The sequence below is a fragment of the Dromaius novaehollandiae genome, chromosome 4 (genome assembly GCF_036370855.1).
Source record: "Dromaius novaehollandiae isolate bDroNov1 chromosome 4, bDroNov1.hap1, whole genome shotgun sequence".
In the NCBI taxonomy this organism is placed as follows: domain Eukaryota; kingdom Metazoa; phylum Chordata; class Aves; order Casuariiformes; family Dromaiidae; genus Dromaius; species Dromaius novaehollandiae.
The window spans coordinates 8,580,863-8,596,997 of NC_088101.1; the positions used below are offsets into that span (position 1 = coordinate 8,580,863).

General features: G+C 39.7%; 1 protein-coding gene and 1 long non-coding RNA gene across 10 annotated transcripts in view; one reads left to right on the forward strand and one right to left on the reverse strand.

Annotated features, from left to right (window-relative positions):
* Positions 1–16,135, forward strand: part of ARHGAP24 (Rho GTPase activating protein 24) — a 242,647-nt gene that overhangs the window by 214,001 nt on the left and 12,511 nt on the right. For all 9 annotated transcript variants that reach the window (XM_026102777.2, XM_064510370.1, XM_026102776.2 and 6 more), the window contains one exon: positions 2,562–2,769. In XM_026102777.2, coding sequence (XP_025958562.1) covers positions 2,562–2,769 — 208 coding nt within the window. The remainder of the gene's footprint in view (positions 1–2,561; positions 2,770–16,135) is intronic.
* Positions 1–16,135, reverse strand: part of LOC112984718 (uncharacterized) — a 64,336-nt gene that overhangs the window by 4,623 nt on the left and 43,578 nt on the right. The window contains exon 3 of the long non-coding RNA XR_003259570.2: positions 5,044–5,147. This is a non-coding gene — a long non-coding RNA (uncharacterized LOC112984718). The remainder of the gene's footprint in view (positions 1–5,043; positions 5,148–16,135) is intronic.

Sequence of the window (16,135 nt, forward strand, 5' to 3'; positions counted from 1 at the left end):
ATCCATTAGGAAGATTCATTCCTTCTAATAACATATCTAGCTTGGTTCCCAACCCTGGCCACCTCTCTCGAATTAAAAAAGTAAACTGTTTTTTAGAAGGCAGAGAAACCACTCTTCTCCTTTATGATGTTAAGTTTGTACACACTTTCAGACTGACAATTTACTAGGAAGGATCGTGTTTTACAAGATTTTCAGGGCAAGTTTTGGGCCAGTTATGAGACTCTGTCTCATGCAGTTTCCTTTATTTGACCAGTAAGCTGTACTGCACAAGGTTCAAGTCATGGAGAATCTGCATTCAGCTGAGCTTTGCATGTCATCCTACTACTGAAAAAGATCTGAATTTGTTTCAGTCTGTTGAATAGGTGCTTTTGTTTGGAAAGGCACGTGTTTCTCCATAACAATAGCTCCAAAAGTACCTGGATTTGTGAAAACTTAGCCTTCTTGGAGGTGAATTATGAATTCATGCCCCTAAATCAGCTGTGCATTTGGCTGAAGGTCTTGGGTGCAATTCCAAAAGCAGAAGGGGGTTTTGGAAACTCCTAATCCCCATAATCACAGTGATTCCCTTATGGCCTTTCAATGGGCTTTTCTCCTTAATTCCGCTACTTTCAGAAAGAGGGGCTAGAAAATGGAGCAGTCTGAGCATTTCCTCAGTATTAACCAGCAGCAACCCTTAGCTCAGAAAACTAAAAGAAACCCAAATTCATGTAATAGTCCCACCACCCCCACAGGGAGTTTGCAGGAGGTTAGGAAGGTATGTAAGGAATAAGAAAACGTATTTTCCATCATCTGTCAGCATCGAGAGGCTGACTCCCTGGACACCAAATATTTCACATCAATCAGTATTCTTACAAGCTTGATTCACTCTGAAATTTCAAAAATTTCTCCTTTAATTGTTCAAGTGTTGGGTTTTGCCTGTTGTACAACATGAGAAGAAATGGGCTAATAAAGATGGACTGTGTGATGTTCAGTCCCCTTACCTACTGCTGTTCTTGGCACCTACAAGTGTGAGTACTGTGGAAATCACAAATTGTGCTGCTCTGCATTCCAGAAGAATTTCTGGATGACTTAGCTGGACATAGTTACTCTCTCCAGTCATTTTCCGTGTTACAGTGAAAATAACTGCACCGAACTACAAACCCTAGACCTTCACTGTGGATTGCAAACAAATAGATAAAGAACTGACAGCTTGCTACCCATTTGCTATAACATCCTGGAACGCATGCAAGGCAACTTTCCCCCACTCCCAGGGCAGAAGCATGAGTTACCTTTTTTTGCTGCAGGAAAAACATGCACGCTGAAGGTCACTCTATAGAGTGTCACTGACAAGCTACTTTAATCTGCATCCTACCTTAGCCTGTGGTTACTTGTTCATGTGCTGGTAATTGATGGCTGATGTAGTTTTTGGGGTGAGAGCCAAAAGCAAAAACTGACTGGCTCAAGTTTGGGCTTTCTTTAAAAAGGCAAGAAAACTCAACTCTGTTCTCCTTGTTAAACATTTTTAAACCCCAGGGAGCTGTGCACTTGCTGAAGGGCAGAATTTGTCATATTACTTTTTTTTCACTTTATGGCTTAAGTAATTGCAAAAGGAGCCTTTCAAGTACAGGTATTTATTTGATCTTTAGTTTCTTATCATGACTGCCTTAGAACTATTCTTTGTCTTTCTATATGTATACATATATATATAAGTTGAATTGGCTTGTTTCAACCCCAGTTCTAGTTAACAACTGCTCTCAAGAGAGAATTGCTGTCACAGATGACATGGCTGAACATTATTGTCATGCTATGATGGCTAGTTCTGCAGTTCGAAGGGGACAGGGAAAATAAGCTGTGAAAGAATAGCTATCTTCCCACTCACTGCCAGCAATGATATCCTCAGATCAGGCTGAAGTGAGTTTTGACAATAAACTTCCACTTATTTTGAGGATGAGTCCAAACACTGGTTTCCTGCAGTTTCAGTCTGACATATTTCACCCTTCATGTCGCGATTCTTTTTCATACACATAATTTCTTGTTGCTGAAGCAGAAAGTGATAGTGCCACTGGTCGTAAATTATAGGAATGGGCTTTTTTATGTGTGAAAATTTAATTTATCATTTGATTCAGTGGGAATGAAATCTCAAATTATATTTAGAAATCTTTTCCCTCAATGTGTAAAGGAATGATTTATATGCCATTGAAAGTGATATTGAAAGTACTTCATTTTATGTGGGTACTTAGGCATGAAGCAAAATGTGGATGGAAATTTGTGTCGCTTTTGTATTGGAAGTTTTGTGACAGAAAATCCTAATTGTATTGTTTCTATATATTTTGTACTTCTTGTCTGAAAAGCCATTTACAGTATATTTTAAATAATGTTTTGAAGCATTGCTGTAAAATATAACAGCATCGTATTTTCATGTATCAAGTGTGAAATTGGCCATTAAGCCCTTAGAGAAAGAGTAGATTAATTATCTGTGTATTTAAATGACCTGTAAATTGTGTATGTTTTAACATAAGGCATAGGCTCCTTGAACATTTTTGTGAGTCTCAGCCAAGTCACATCTCTCTTTTTTTATGCAGGTATTTTTGGCCAGAAGCTGGAAGATACAGTCCGATATGAAAAGCGGTATGGGAACCGCCTGGCTCCTATGTTGGTGGAGCAGTGTGTGGATTTTATCCGACAGCGGGGGCTAAAGGAAGAAGGGCTTTTTCGACTGCCTGGGCAGGCTAATCTTGTCAAGGAGTTACAGGATGCATTTGACTGTGGAGAGAAGCCTTCTTTTGACAGGTAAAATCTCTAGCTGTCCCACACTCACTGAAGCCTACACAGGACGTGAAGTGATCAGCTGAGCTGGCTGACCTGCTGTGCTGCAGAACACGTGGCAGTGACAAGAGCGGGTTGAACCTTGAAATGCTTTTGTAGAGTTTTCTGTATGTTTCCTATTATCACTCTAAATTTTTCTTCTTTTATGATTTCGGTGTCTGATTTCAAAGTGTTTCTGGGGAAGTTCCATTTACAAAATGCTGGTTAGGTTATTGCTAATAGTTTGGCTTAATCAAAAATACCTTGATCTTAATATTATTTGAAATATGGTGGTGATGGTGGAGTTATTTCTACAAAGGAAGACTTTTATTATCACCAGCTTTATGATTCTGTTACCTATACAACTCATTAGAAGGGAAGTCTTCTTTTTTGTGTTCTTTTATAATTTTGGGCCTTTGGTCTTGAAACAAAAGTAGCTGTAACCATAGTAGTAGCTGTAACTATAATAACAAAGCTAAATGGTTTTGAGAGTCCAGATCCAATCCGCATTCTAGTATTCATATATTTTTTCAAAGCTAGTGAGAATTTTCTAGGCCCAGAAAGTACCAAGTCCTGTTCATGTAACTACAGATGACTTCCGTCTTTTGTAAGATTAACTTACTGTACAAGTTCTGGTCTGAAGTGTGACTGTGTTCAAAAATCTACGCTCTACTGCAAAAGGAAGCCTTCAGCAGTAAAGCATACAGCTCTCCTCTGAGGAGCACTCATAGCAGTAGTTCATTTATTTGGAGGATGCAATCAGAGAGACAGAACCAGTGGGTTATGAATGGTGCAAAGCCTTTATAATGCTGTATTAATAATATAAAGTTAATGAAATTCTGATTTTAAGAGACAGTAAAATAGCTGTTATCCTTGGTGTGTATTCTTAGTGACACCTGTAACACACCTCCAAAATGGAATGGGGATTCTTTGTTCCTGTTGAGGGTCTACTCGGAAGGAGGAAGAGGAGGAGGCAGCTTGCATTTATTTTGCAGGACCTTTGACTGATAGCAGTGCAAGTAACAGGAAGAAAAGCACAGCTTAATCTTTTAGTGTAAAAAAATGCCAACATAAATGCTTTCCAGCAGTCAGGTTTCTATGTTGCTCCCTTCCTTACCCCTATGAAGTGAGCAAATTTGATGTGCATGGAGGTTTGTGTATGAGAGATGCACAGAAGGCAGATATCTGTAATGCTGTTTTATCTCAGTCTCCTCAGTCCTGACCCTCACTTTAAGAAATGCTGAGAATTTTATAATGTCCTGGAAAAGAAGAGTGATTGTCTTCATACCAGGATTATTAGTTCGTCATCCAAAGGTCAGGGTTAGGGTGATTGATCACTCTGGGAAGTGGTGGTGTTAGCTGGTGAATGTTTGTAACAGACTGTTGACTGTTAAAATACTCCATAACTGTGCTGTGGATACAGGTAAATGGTTTTAAAAGTAAGTAGAAATTTACGTTAGCCAGGCATGCATTCGGAGTGTTTTCCTTTCTTTGTCTTTCAAGTTACATGCTACTGGTCATATGTCTGGCATAACCTGTACCAAAGATGTAAGTGGGCAAGCAGCAAGGGCAAAAAAACCCAAAGTGTATTTTTTCTATGTCTGTAAGCCAAATGACTGAGGAGGAAATGCCTAAGAAAACAAACAACCCCCAAACTTGAGGAAGATGACTTACTGAACAGCTAACTCAGAGGCACAGCTTTAAAGAGGTGCACATATTGTATCTATTCAAAACAAATGAGGCCAGGGCTGAGCAGCATAAATATTTTTTGCAAGGTTATCTAGCAACATCTGCGGCACAGTAACGAGTCCCAGGAACAGGCATCCAGTTGAGCTTTAGCAGATGAAACAGAGAAGAGATTTTACATGCTGCTGCTGTGAGGTTGGCACATGATCTCTGCTATAGCAGTTAGAAACGTCAGCTGGAGCTACCTATAAATCTTTGGTACTGCAATTCTGCATCTGAAGCTGAGTATTTATAGAACGCTTACTTGGTATGCCAGCATGGGGGGGAAGGCAGTTGCTGGTTTTGTTTTGGAGCGTTTTTTAGGTTTTTTTTTTTTCTGTTTGCTTTTTCACATTTTGTAGTTTGGAGATGACGTGTGATTCAGATTTAGCAATGGTCCAGAAGTTAGACTTAAATTCTGTTCTCATCTCTGCTACTGTTAGGCATCTCTATTTTTCCTCCATCCCTCAGTTTCATTTGTAAGCTTTTGAGGTGGAGTTCATTTAACAACTTCTGCCGTGTCTACATGCTTACCTTGTTTCTGGGTAGTTTTTTCACTGTGCTAAACAGCCGCATAGTCTCTTGGTCTCTGTACTGCAAGATGACGTCTTGGAAAGTGGCCGCAGTCTGAAAAGTCACTGTAGAAAAAAAGAAATATGTTAAAGGTCTATGCTTACTTTCTCTCTTAGACTTCGAGATCCAGTGCGTTTAATCTGTAATTTCCTATGATTAGTCAAAAGTCCAGTAGTGCAAAATCAACACAGGTTCTGTTTATTAATTTATGTTCTTCCTTCCTCATATATCAATGGTAATAAAGATTTTGCAGTTAGAGCTTACTGACAGTTTTGTTGATGGGACACAGAACACAACAGAATTCAGGTCGCTCTTCCATAACAGTGCTGGGTCATCAGCTCTAACTGGAAGAAAGACTAGCTTTTGTCACTGGTATTTCAAGTAATACAAAGAGCTGATGTTTTGAGTGGGATGCCATTTTTCATACTGACATTTCTTCTGTATCTAAATACATGTAAGTGAAACAAAGATTTTAGAATAAATGAAGAGGCTCAAATTTGAGAAATTTGTGAGCATGGGCAGGTGTATGGTTTTAAGTGAGAAATTAAGTTATTATTAAATAACCATTCTTGTCTTTACACTTCCTTAGCTAATTAGGTAAAATACATAACTTGTAGAATTAAAAGGAAAAATAAAGGTAAGATTTTATATACATCATTAGTACTCTTTTCTTTAAAATTTCATCTCTGTTTTTGCATGGTGGCACCACTCTCAGAACTTCTTACAACCCTTGAGAGAGAGAGTTCAGACACACTGATCTCTTCCTCTGCCCAGCAGCCTGGAGTTTACCTGCTGTCCACAGTTCTGTGACTACCCTCCCCTTCTCCCCATTTGTGTTTCTTTCTGCAGCAGTTTGGCAAAGACAACCACAAAACAAATGCAAGCAGAAAAAACATGATACATTTGAAAGTAGTAGTAAAACAGAGAACCTTACTCAAAAGAATAAGCCACCATGTTTTGTAAACATGAAACCTGTGAGATGCATGTTTGAAAAATTGTAGTTCTCACTTCAGTTAGCAGCTTGATGTTCTCTGTTAATAAAGCCAGTTATAAAAATACACAGAGTGAATCCAGGACCATTCAGAGAATTGCAAAAACCTTCATAATATTAATTTGATTGTGATCTCATTTTATAGTTGGAGGAAACATTGCTGAAGAATTATGAGCTAGAGTTAGACAACTGCAAGAGAGTAGAGCCAATACTTGAAATCTTTCTCAAACTCCCAAAGTCACAAAACCTAATATCTGATCTGAAACAACCAACAGCCCAGCCCAGCCCCCTGCTATAAAAACTGGAACATCAGCATCTCCTGCAGTCTCTTGGAAAGGGAGTTAAAGTTGCTACAACTGAAAACTGCTGAGAGTAGCCTCTATTGAGGCCCTTTGTGTGATGAACAAAAGAGAATAACAAAAAGTCTACGGCAGTTTAAAAAAATAGTAAATATCTCAGTTCCTCTGCATGTAGGTATGTACATGCACATACTGTGAAATCTGCTTCAAGGAACGAACACTGTAATTAGGCAATTGTTAGTACTTTGAAATAGCCTTGGTATTTCCAGTACATCTCCATAGACCTCTGTGTAGAATTTCCTCTTCCAGGAAATCCATTTTGCTTGCCCTTGGGGTGGTTACTTCTCTCTGCTGTGTGGCTTATATTTTAAATTTAAAATCCCTCAGCTACTGCTTGTTAATACATTTGTAATGATATACACCAAGTAGATTATGACTATTTGTTCTGCAAGATTAGCACAGAGAATATGGCACGGCTTAAGGAAAACAAGGCGAGGGGTTTCTTTGTTTTACAATCTTTACCTTGAAGGGAACAAAATTGGATTTCTCTTTTTATATTATTTCTTTCCATCTGTTGTTCATCACAGTTATTACCAGATGACATGAGAGTTAAGATTTCTCAGGAAGAAAAAGTATTTGAAATGTCACTGAAACAGATATTAATATGTATGTAGTCGATTTATGTATGTGATTTGGATTTTTATAACTATCATCATTGATATGTGTAGTCCAGAAGTTCAGAGGAGTTTAAGAATACATAGCTCACATGCCTGTGTTTGTGTGTATCCATGAGAGAGAAAGCAAACACATGTCCACATGATTAGCCAAAAGAAATTCCCTGTTACATTCTCTCATGAATATTGGTTCCTCTAAAGAGGAATGCAGTATATTATGGGCTAAAATATTCCTTGTTGCTCTTCTCGCCATTGCTATCAGCTCAGAAAAGGATATGCAGGTGGCTGTGATAGCTAGCAGACATTAAGGCTTAATTACTGGAGTCAAATAGTCCAGAATGTAGAACTGGATATGTTGTTGTTCATTTAATCACTGGGGTTGTCAAAGAAAAAGAAGTGAATGACAAGTGTCGTACTAATGTAATACCCCGAAGGTCAGAAGGACCAGCTGCAGAACCCTAAATATATGGAGAACAGGACGGTCTTCCAGTAGTTACTGCATCCTCCCTTACCAAGGGCATGGTCAAAGGAAACCATAAATTGCTTTTAACGCAAACCTGACATAGCTGAATGATTTTATTAAGAAGAAGAGTCCTTATTAAGAAGAGAACTATATGTGTCTGTATGCACTCTGAAGCCACTGAAAATTACATGCATCTGAGGGATGAAACAGTGTTGTGTGTCTGTTGTGAGGAAAAAAAAAAGAGCAAGGAAAAATCCCTCATTTCTCAAGAAAAAAATACTTGATTACTGAGGTTGGTGTTTATGAGAAGCGTAGCAGTGCCTTAGGTGGTCTGTGCAGTTGGTGGAGAGGGGAAGATGCCTCTGGACAACAAATTACTCTGTAGAGGCAGCCATCATTCTCTCTTACTTTAGAGAACCAAAGTGACTATACACTTAATTTAAAGTGACCCTTCCATTCAAGGACAATGGGACATTACACTGAAAAGTAAAATCTGCAAAATACCTTTGTTATGTGCACCATGTATCACACTGCATGTTCCCAGCTCCTCTGACCGTGTAGGGAGAGCAGAGAAATCATCTAGGGATTCTGGTATTTTAGTCCGGCTAGCACTAAAGCAGGCCCCTACCTGAAGGCAGAAATGGTCAGTGACGGATCTCGTGTGTGGCAAGGCAGAGTCCCCTTGGAGTATCTTGTTGGTCTGTAGTGAGAGGTAAAGGGAACCCCTAGCTTTTCAGCTTTATGTCAAATCATAATGCTGGCACATAAGGAAGAAAATCAGAGTGTCAATACTGAATCCAAGCCTTCTAGGAACATTGGACATGGGACAGGAGAATAACAGTAGCTGCTGAATTGCCAGGTGTAAACTTGATAAGGACAGCTAATTTTGTTTCCAAACTGCTGAACAGGCAAGACAAGGAGTTTGAAAAAATTAAGCTATAAAGAAAAAGTTTGAAAAAATTAAACCTGTAAAGAAAAATTCCAGTTCTTGCTGGAATAACGATCATGTGATCATGTGCTTTTTGTATATCTTTTCTGAATCAAGGTACAACAAATACTAGAAAATTCTGGCAAACAAATGTTTTTACAACATGAAAGTAACTGTGCTTTCCAAAAAAAAAATAAATCAAATGCTTTTTCAGTCCTGAGGCATTCCGCTATTAATATCCTCCATATCTTTAGGGCTCAGCAGTTGTTCACAGGAAAGCTGTTTGTGCGTTTTAGGAGATGTGTATGTGATATTTATAAGCATTTTAATAATATCTTTTCGTTCTTGGTAATGTCTTACTTTTGTTGTGGTAAGTGGAAGGATGTTACTGAAGGGAATATAGGCAAACCCATGATAGGATTCTCTGTTACCTAAATCCTCTTTAATCACAGTTCCTTTATTTATTGTTAAGGCTATTTTTTTTCCTCACTTCCCAGTAGATGTGGCAGCTGCTAGGCAGTGTTGCCCTCACCAAAGCAGCTCTGCAACCCAGAGGAGAGGACTGCTTTTCTGGGCACTGCACAGAACTTGGTCCTTTGGTGCTCTAGGAGATGAGGGTCAGCACAGTTCCTTTTACATTCTCATTCTGCTGCAGAAACAAAATATTTTTTTAATTTTTGGTGAAAGCAAAAAATTGGAGCTGTCTTGGAGTGGCTGCAGTTTGCACTGGCACTGTATGGGCTACAGCTAGACATTGACTTGGAAATCCTTAGAGATGAAGATTTTTCTTTTCCAAATATAAGCCTGTACTTAAGAGTTTCCTTTGTTTAAAAATAGAAAGTTCCTCATGAGAAAGGGGCTTTATTCCCTTCCTTGTGGGTGGATGGAATATTGTGGAGGGTCCTTAAAGCAGCTGCATCTTGAGAAAAAAATGGACTTAGGTTCATCCAAGGTTGTTTTCTCCAAAGTTGTGTTAGTGACTGCAGGAGACAGGAATAAGTGTAAGATTTTGTCAAGAGACACAATGTTAAAATCCTTTAAAAAAAAAAAAAAGAAAGAAAGAAAGAACAAAAAGCCTTTCCCACTCTCCTAATTCTTTTACCTGATGATCAAGAACTTTTTTTTAAGAGCAATAATCCCTAAACAAAACACTTTGGTCTGAAATTAAGGCTTTACTAGACAGCTGATTCCTGCCAATGGCCTTAGGCCTGTGAAAGTTCTTGGCAGTTTCTCCTTGCAGAGTCCCAGGCTTCCTTCCCTGATCTTTACAAATGACACTCCGCTCATCAGCTAATATCTGGAGCCACTTCTATGTCCTTTCTAATGCCAGCCCTCTTGCTCTCGCAGAAATAAACTCTAAATGTGGTGTGATATAGAGACCTCCTCTAGCAATTAAATACATGTTAGGAGATATATTTCTAACTTGATTCAAGGATCATTAAATCTGTGTAATAGGTGTCCTGCTGTAGGAGTGTTATGGGCAGTGAAAGAACATTTGTAGTTCCTCTGCATGCATTTTGTTCCACAAGTTGTAGGCAAGATTTCAGCTGGTCTTTAGATTACATATATATATAGCTGTCAGGACACAATCCTTGGAAACACGCTCTAGATGACCCTGCTTGAGCAGGGGGGTTGGACTAGGTGATGTCCAGAGGTCCCTTCCAACCTCAACCATTCTGTGATTCTGTGAAACGTTACAGAGGTGAAAGCTTTGAAGATGCTACGCAAGGGAACAAAAATCATGTGGGGCATTCAACCAATCATGTGGGGCATTCAACCTGAACTTCGCATTTCTGGACCCATAGTCCACCTCCAGCATCAGTCGAATCAGTCCTGATTCACCGTTACGCTGCTGAACACAGGCTTTGCCCTCCCAGCCTCTGAGTACTGCTTTTCTGAACAGTGACATTGCTCTAATTCTTTCTGTATGGGATTATGCGTATTTGTAGTATTCTACTGATGTTGCTCACTCACAGTGCTCCAGCACTGGTTTATTGTATGTTCTAGCATCTCACTTATGCTGTCTGCAGCCTGGTAGCACGTGTATAGTACGTAATTCGAATGCCAGCCAGCCAGTTGGGAACTCATCCTCCCACGTGAGGAAAACATACTGGTATGAGAGAGCTACTCTGCAAGTCCTGAATGCAACTGAGCAGGGACGCAGCCAGCAAACAGAGCAGTGGGCATGGGATATGATTGTGGTCTGTGACACATTTTAAATTACGGGGAATTCAGGGATCTACTGATTACACAAACTGTTTGAGCTCTACTGTTCTCCTTTATTTTATTACCAGAATTCCTAAATTGAATTATAGCCTCATAATTTTCTGTTCCCTACTGTTTGTTCTTTATGCAAACTGTATATGTGTCATCATGGTCTAGAGCTATTTTTGGCATAGCATTAATCTTTTTGTAATGTGACCTTGCCCTGTTCTGTTTCCTCTCTGAAAGTTTATGAGGAGCTTGTTGGCTTTGCGCTCTGAAATGCTGACTCCAGCTCTCTGAACACACTGTGTGCTTGTCTATGAGTGCAAGGGTTATGCGTGGATTTCTGGTGACCTGCTGGGCTTTAGTAATTTTTGTTTATGGTGGAGAGGGTGAAAATCTCCAGGCAGTGTAATCAGTCTGACAGCAACTTCCACAGTGTCTGTGATATCACAAAGGAAAGTGCTGTCAAAACAGCACTGCCATGAGGGATATTAATGACAGAGTTCACATGAATAGGGCTTTGAATGTGTGTAGTCTGATGACTAAGGAGAGAAGTTGTGATGTGTCTGCATTTGTAATGCCTTCATATGGATAGTAGTGGAGTGGGGGATGTTCCTTTGGAAACGTATCAGCAGTAAAGCGGTATTAATGTTTTAACAGTAAAGCAACCAGCATTTGCGCGCACACGTGTGGATATGTTTCAGTGTACCCTGTGAGCATGAACACATTTCTGTTTCCCTTTCCACTGGACAAAGACAGAGCAGCTTGTTCTAGCCTTAAGGGCTGTACAGCAGTCACGGTAGGATGCCAGGGCTTCTTTTGCTCTAGTTCCTGAGAAGGAAACATGTTGACCCACAGACCAAACACCTGGTTATGAGGTGCTGGACCAGAAGCTGGGCCTGTGGAAATCAAAATCTGTCTGACCCTGATTTCTTGTAAAGGCAAACCTCCCACTGAGGCGCGTCAAGCTAGAACTGCAGTGTGCACTCAAGGATCTGAGAGTTTGTGCCTTCAATTCCTTATCCCCGTAATTGGACTTTGACAACACAAATCCATGGGTTTTTTTTCTTTAGTGCGTTCTGTTCTCTACACTAGACAGAGCAGCTATACCGACTCTTACACAAAAGGATTTTAAAAGATGCTTGCAGCAAAAAAATGTGAAACTTGGAATGGAAGAATAAGGAAATTCATTGAGGGACTCTCTGTCAAAGCTTATTAACATCTAACAAAATTATTTAGTCTGAGTTTTTGTAATTAAAGGAGGTTGGCAGCAATCTAAGACTTTGCATAATTGGGTGTAACTCCTCTGACTTCACTCAGAGCATGTCTGAGTGGGAGCAATCAGACCGTTGAAGTTTAGGAAGGGGCCAGATTTGGTGGGTCTCTCCATGCCACCTAGAACTGTGCATATCCCACACATGCAGGAAAAAGGATGAGATGCAGAGGATGTGGTTTGTTTTGGCTTCAGCTTCATTAACTTATCTCAATACAGAACTAGCTGGCAGTAACCTGTGTGGCACAAGTACTCATTTCTCAACTGGGGGGCTGCACCTTCCCCTAGCCCAGCACAGCTGGGGTCTGTTGCCTTCCCCGGACATGAGGGTTAGGGGACCAGGGTAGAGAGGTTATCTCCTCCTTTCCTAGTCTACCTGCAGTTTTTCATGAATCCAAACTGCAGTGCAGTGAGTATTTGCATGGGACATGTGGCATCTGCTAAATTGATGACAGCTTGAATTTAAGCCCTTACTACACCCTTGAGCTAATGTGGAAGATGTGAAAACCCACCTTCCTGCGACCTAGCAGGGGGAAAACTTAAGACTTGTTCTGTTCCTCAGAAAGTGAGGAGTATTACTATTCAGAACAAAGCAAAAAACTCAATCTGATACAATTTCCACTGTATAGAGGGACAGTACTTACCAGAGCACAAACCACCCTCAGCCACTCTCTCCTTGACAGCTCATTAGGGAAACAGAAAGAAGCCCGTGTCCCTTTTGTTGCAGTGACACGCACGGCGAAAGGGGTCCCACGCATGTGCTTACAGCACCAGTCCGGACAGAGAACCTCAGAGCCCTGAAGGTGCACAGAGGTCCTGTACCCTGCTCGTTTATCCCTGTTTTCTACTCTTGACGTAGTTGTATGTTGCTACTTCTGCCATGCTTTCTTTTTCTCATGGTGAGGCCAAGTCTTCCCTATCTACACTCTAGTAAAAATAGCTCATGGTTTCTCATCATTGAAATACTGTACTTTTTCTCTTAGCGAGGTAAATAATCTTGCTCAGACTTTCTAGCACGAGATGCTGAAATAGGATGTTTCTCAGCTTGCTTTTCTGTTGAGTTGAATTTAATTTTCTGCTCTGTGCTTCATTATTCCCACTTCAAGCTTGTTGTTATTCGTTCTGCACTTGGACAAAGTCTGCCTCAGTTAATGAGGGTTGTTCCAGTTTAGATAACTGAGGAAATTTCTGCTGGAGTTGACTTTCTCTATTTTAATACTTGTTAATTAATACTTTTAATCATGTTAATTATGAATGTGTAATGGTTAAACACTTTGATATTACAGTGTCAGACAGCAAAAGATAGGTATAATTATTAAATTTCTGTAGCTGTAATAGTCCTAGGATATAAGCAAGGCCAAGTTTGTCTTTTTTTAAATTGATCAGTTGTAGTTGGGAAAAGTCCATGAGAAAAAGGGCCTTCCGCAGGTCCTGAAAAGATCAGATTACAAATTACGTAAATGCCCTCAAGGCAGACATATCAATATTTGCTTTCTTTCTTTCTTTCTAATTTTTACAAATAGAACCAATATTCTAACTGAACCAATGTTCCCTATATTACAGCCAATATTCCATATATTTAAACCCGTATTTTATTTGGTTGATTAGAATGTGGATCCTTACTGCTGTGGATACAAGACTGCAGACAAGAAAGGGGAACGAATGTTTCCGATCCACCAGAGAACTTGGAATTCAGCATTCCTTTAAAAATCACAGCTGTCCTCTGTGGCTGAAATTGGCCTAATGGTAGATGTAGATTGAAACACCTAGAACAGAGATGGATTCAAATTGGAGTCTGCCATTTTTAAGTTTACCTCTGCATTTTAAATTGAAGGGTGAAAAAATAATACTAGATTGCAAGGTCTAAACAGTCTATACAGTATCTTGTGTAAGGCACTCTCTTAGTTGCATTATTCATCATATTTTTATATCAATATTTTACATTGAAAGGAGAAGGTTTCTAGCTTCTACGTAACAGTTGCTAAATAGAATTTTAAAAATTCCAGTTCTTTTAAATAGCTTCACAAGGGAGTATGTGTATGCATGTATGTTTGCTTGTTTATGCTGCCAAACTGTGTGGATAGAGTGAGTTTAAGTCCCAAATAGTGTTCCAGTACAGTTCAGGGACAAACATAACAAATTGACTTTTCCAAAGTTAGGATAATCTTACTTTGCAATCACACCATCTAGTGGCAGTCTTCTGGTAACGTCCTACCACTCAGTCAGTAGAAGCATGTCAAGATACACATTAGTTCAAAAGACTGCAACTGTGTTCCAGTCTCCAAACTGTGGCCTGGCTTTCTAACCCCAGCCCAGAAAGCACGTTTCTGTAGACTCAGATACAGCATCTACTTCAGGAAGCTAGCTGGAGAACACGGGACTTGCTGTTGTTTCCTTGCACCTCAGCATCCTACCTCCCTATTTGTCTTTCAGTTTCTCCTTGGCAGAGCCCATGTTTTTAGCAGGCAACTAACCCTTCACAGTATTACTCTATGGGGGTGATTGTGGATGCAGGCAAAACAACAAGCTTCCCAGAATGAAGCATGACTGTGTAATTTGGACTAAGATTACCTCCTCACAGTTTTTTTCTTTCTGCTTTTTTACCGCATCTGCTCATCCCTCACGGAGCAGGTATTTCACTTCACACCAAGTGACTGTAAAAATCATTCTTATGTACCACAAGAAGCATGGCACTGGCAATGGAGAGAAAGACAATGTTGTCTAATCCCCTCACTTGGAGACCTATGTGCCAGCATTTAATAGTTCTGTGGTAATTTCTCTCCCTCTACCTGTCTGTATCTTGTGGAATTTTTGAAGGACCTCTCTGGTTCTGATGCCAAATAGGGTCTGGAAAAATGTGATTCAGTTCTTCAGCAGGCCTGGAGAGTTTTCTTGTTTAATTAAAAAAAAAAAAAAAAAAAAAAAAAAAAAAAAAAAGTCCTGAGAAAAGATACAAGGAATGCAGAGCAATCAGAGTTAAATTCTCTGCAGATTCATGGTCTGTACTTGCTTTCATTGTGCTATGTAGGGTACTGTATTAAGGCTGCCAGTTCACATCTGTTCTCTGTGGCTGCTGCTCTCCTTCGAAGTCTGTCTGACTAGCAAAGGTCTTTCCCTCTGTATTTGCTTTTTGTCTTCCTGATGCACAAACAAACTCATGAAACTCCTTAAAAGAGTTCTCTGTACAATTTACTCCTTAGAGAAGGCTGAGCTGTGCCAGTTGCCTTAGTATGCATGCCATGTGTGTGCTCTAAAAACCAGCACCAGGGACAACAAAACATGTAAGGGTCTACATAAGAGAAGATTATCAAGGTCTGTGTTTTAAGCCCTTGGGCTGTGCAGTCAGTAATGAGTTCTGTTAGCCAAGATGTCACAAAGAGCTCTAATTTGCATTAGATTGGGGATGGATAGAAGACAAAGGATGGAGGGGAAATCTGAACGAGCGGTTGAAATCTCACACAGTAGCATAACTGGACCTAGTTTCCTGCATAGTGCTGTTTCTCATATGTGTTATACATGCATCCACGAGGTGGGGGACAGTAGGTGATTCCCATTTTGGATCCAAATCAGGCTAAAAGTAGAGGGTTGCAATGCAGGGATTAGAATCTGAACCTTCACTAAAAATACAGTTTGAGTTAGTGCTTGGTTTAGGGTTCCTCCAGAAAGTCCTTTCATACATGTTTTGGAATTTGGGGATTGTTTTTTCAGGGTTGAAATCGAAGTTTTTGCTGGGAATTTATTTATAGGGGGCTAACATTTAAATACATACAGTTCTTTATAATTTCTCCTCCTCAGTTTTTACTTAGATCGCTCATGCCATACTGCATTAATCTAAGGTTGTTCCCAGCATTCATGTTAAGATTTAACTTAGTAAAAGCCATTCTTGTTTCAGCAGAGATCATTCCAACATAATGATTAACATACCTCTAACAAAGCTGAAGTGTGTCAAATACCAGTGGTTCTCCTTGTAAGGTTGTGAATTTTAAAAATGTTCCAAGTAGGAACACTCTTAAAGAAAAAAGGACAATACAACAATGTGTGTTGTAGAAATATCTGTGCATTCCCTATTTCTTAAGAATGAAATTAGCATAATTTAGTACCAGTTTTTGAAATTTTTCAGAAGTCAGAGGGAAAGCTATCAGGCTGCAGTATAATCCTATTTATCTGAAGCAGTGAAAGCACGTAAAACATTACAGTGAGGAAAGATGTAAAGAAAT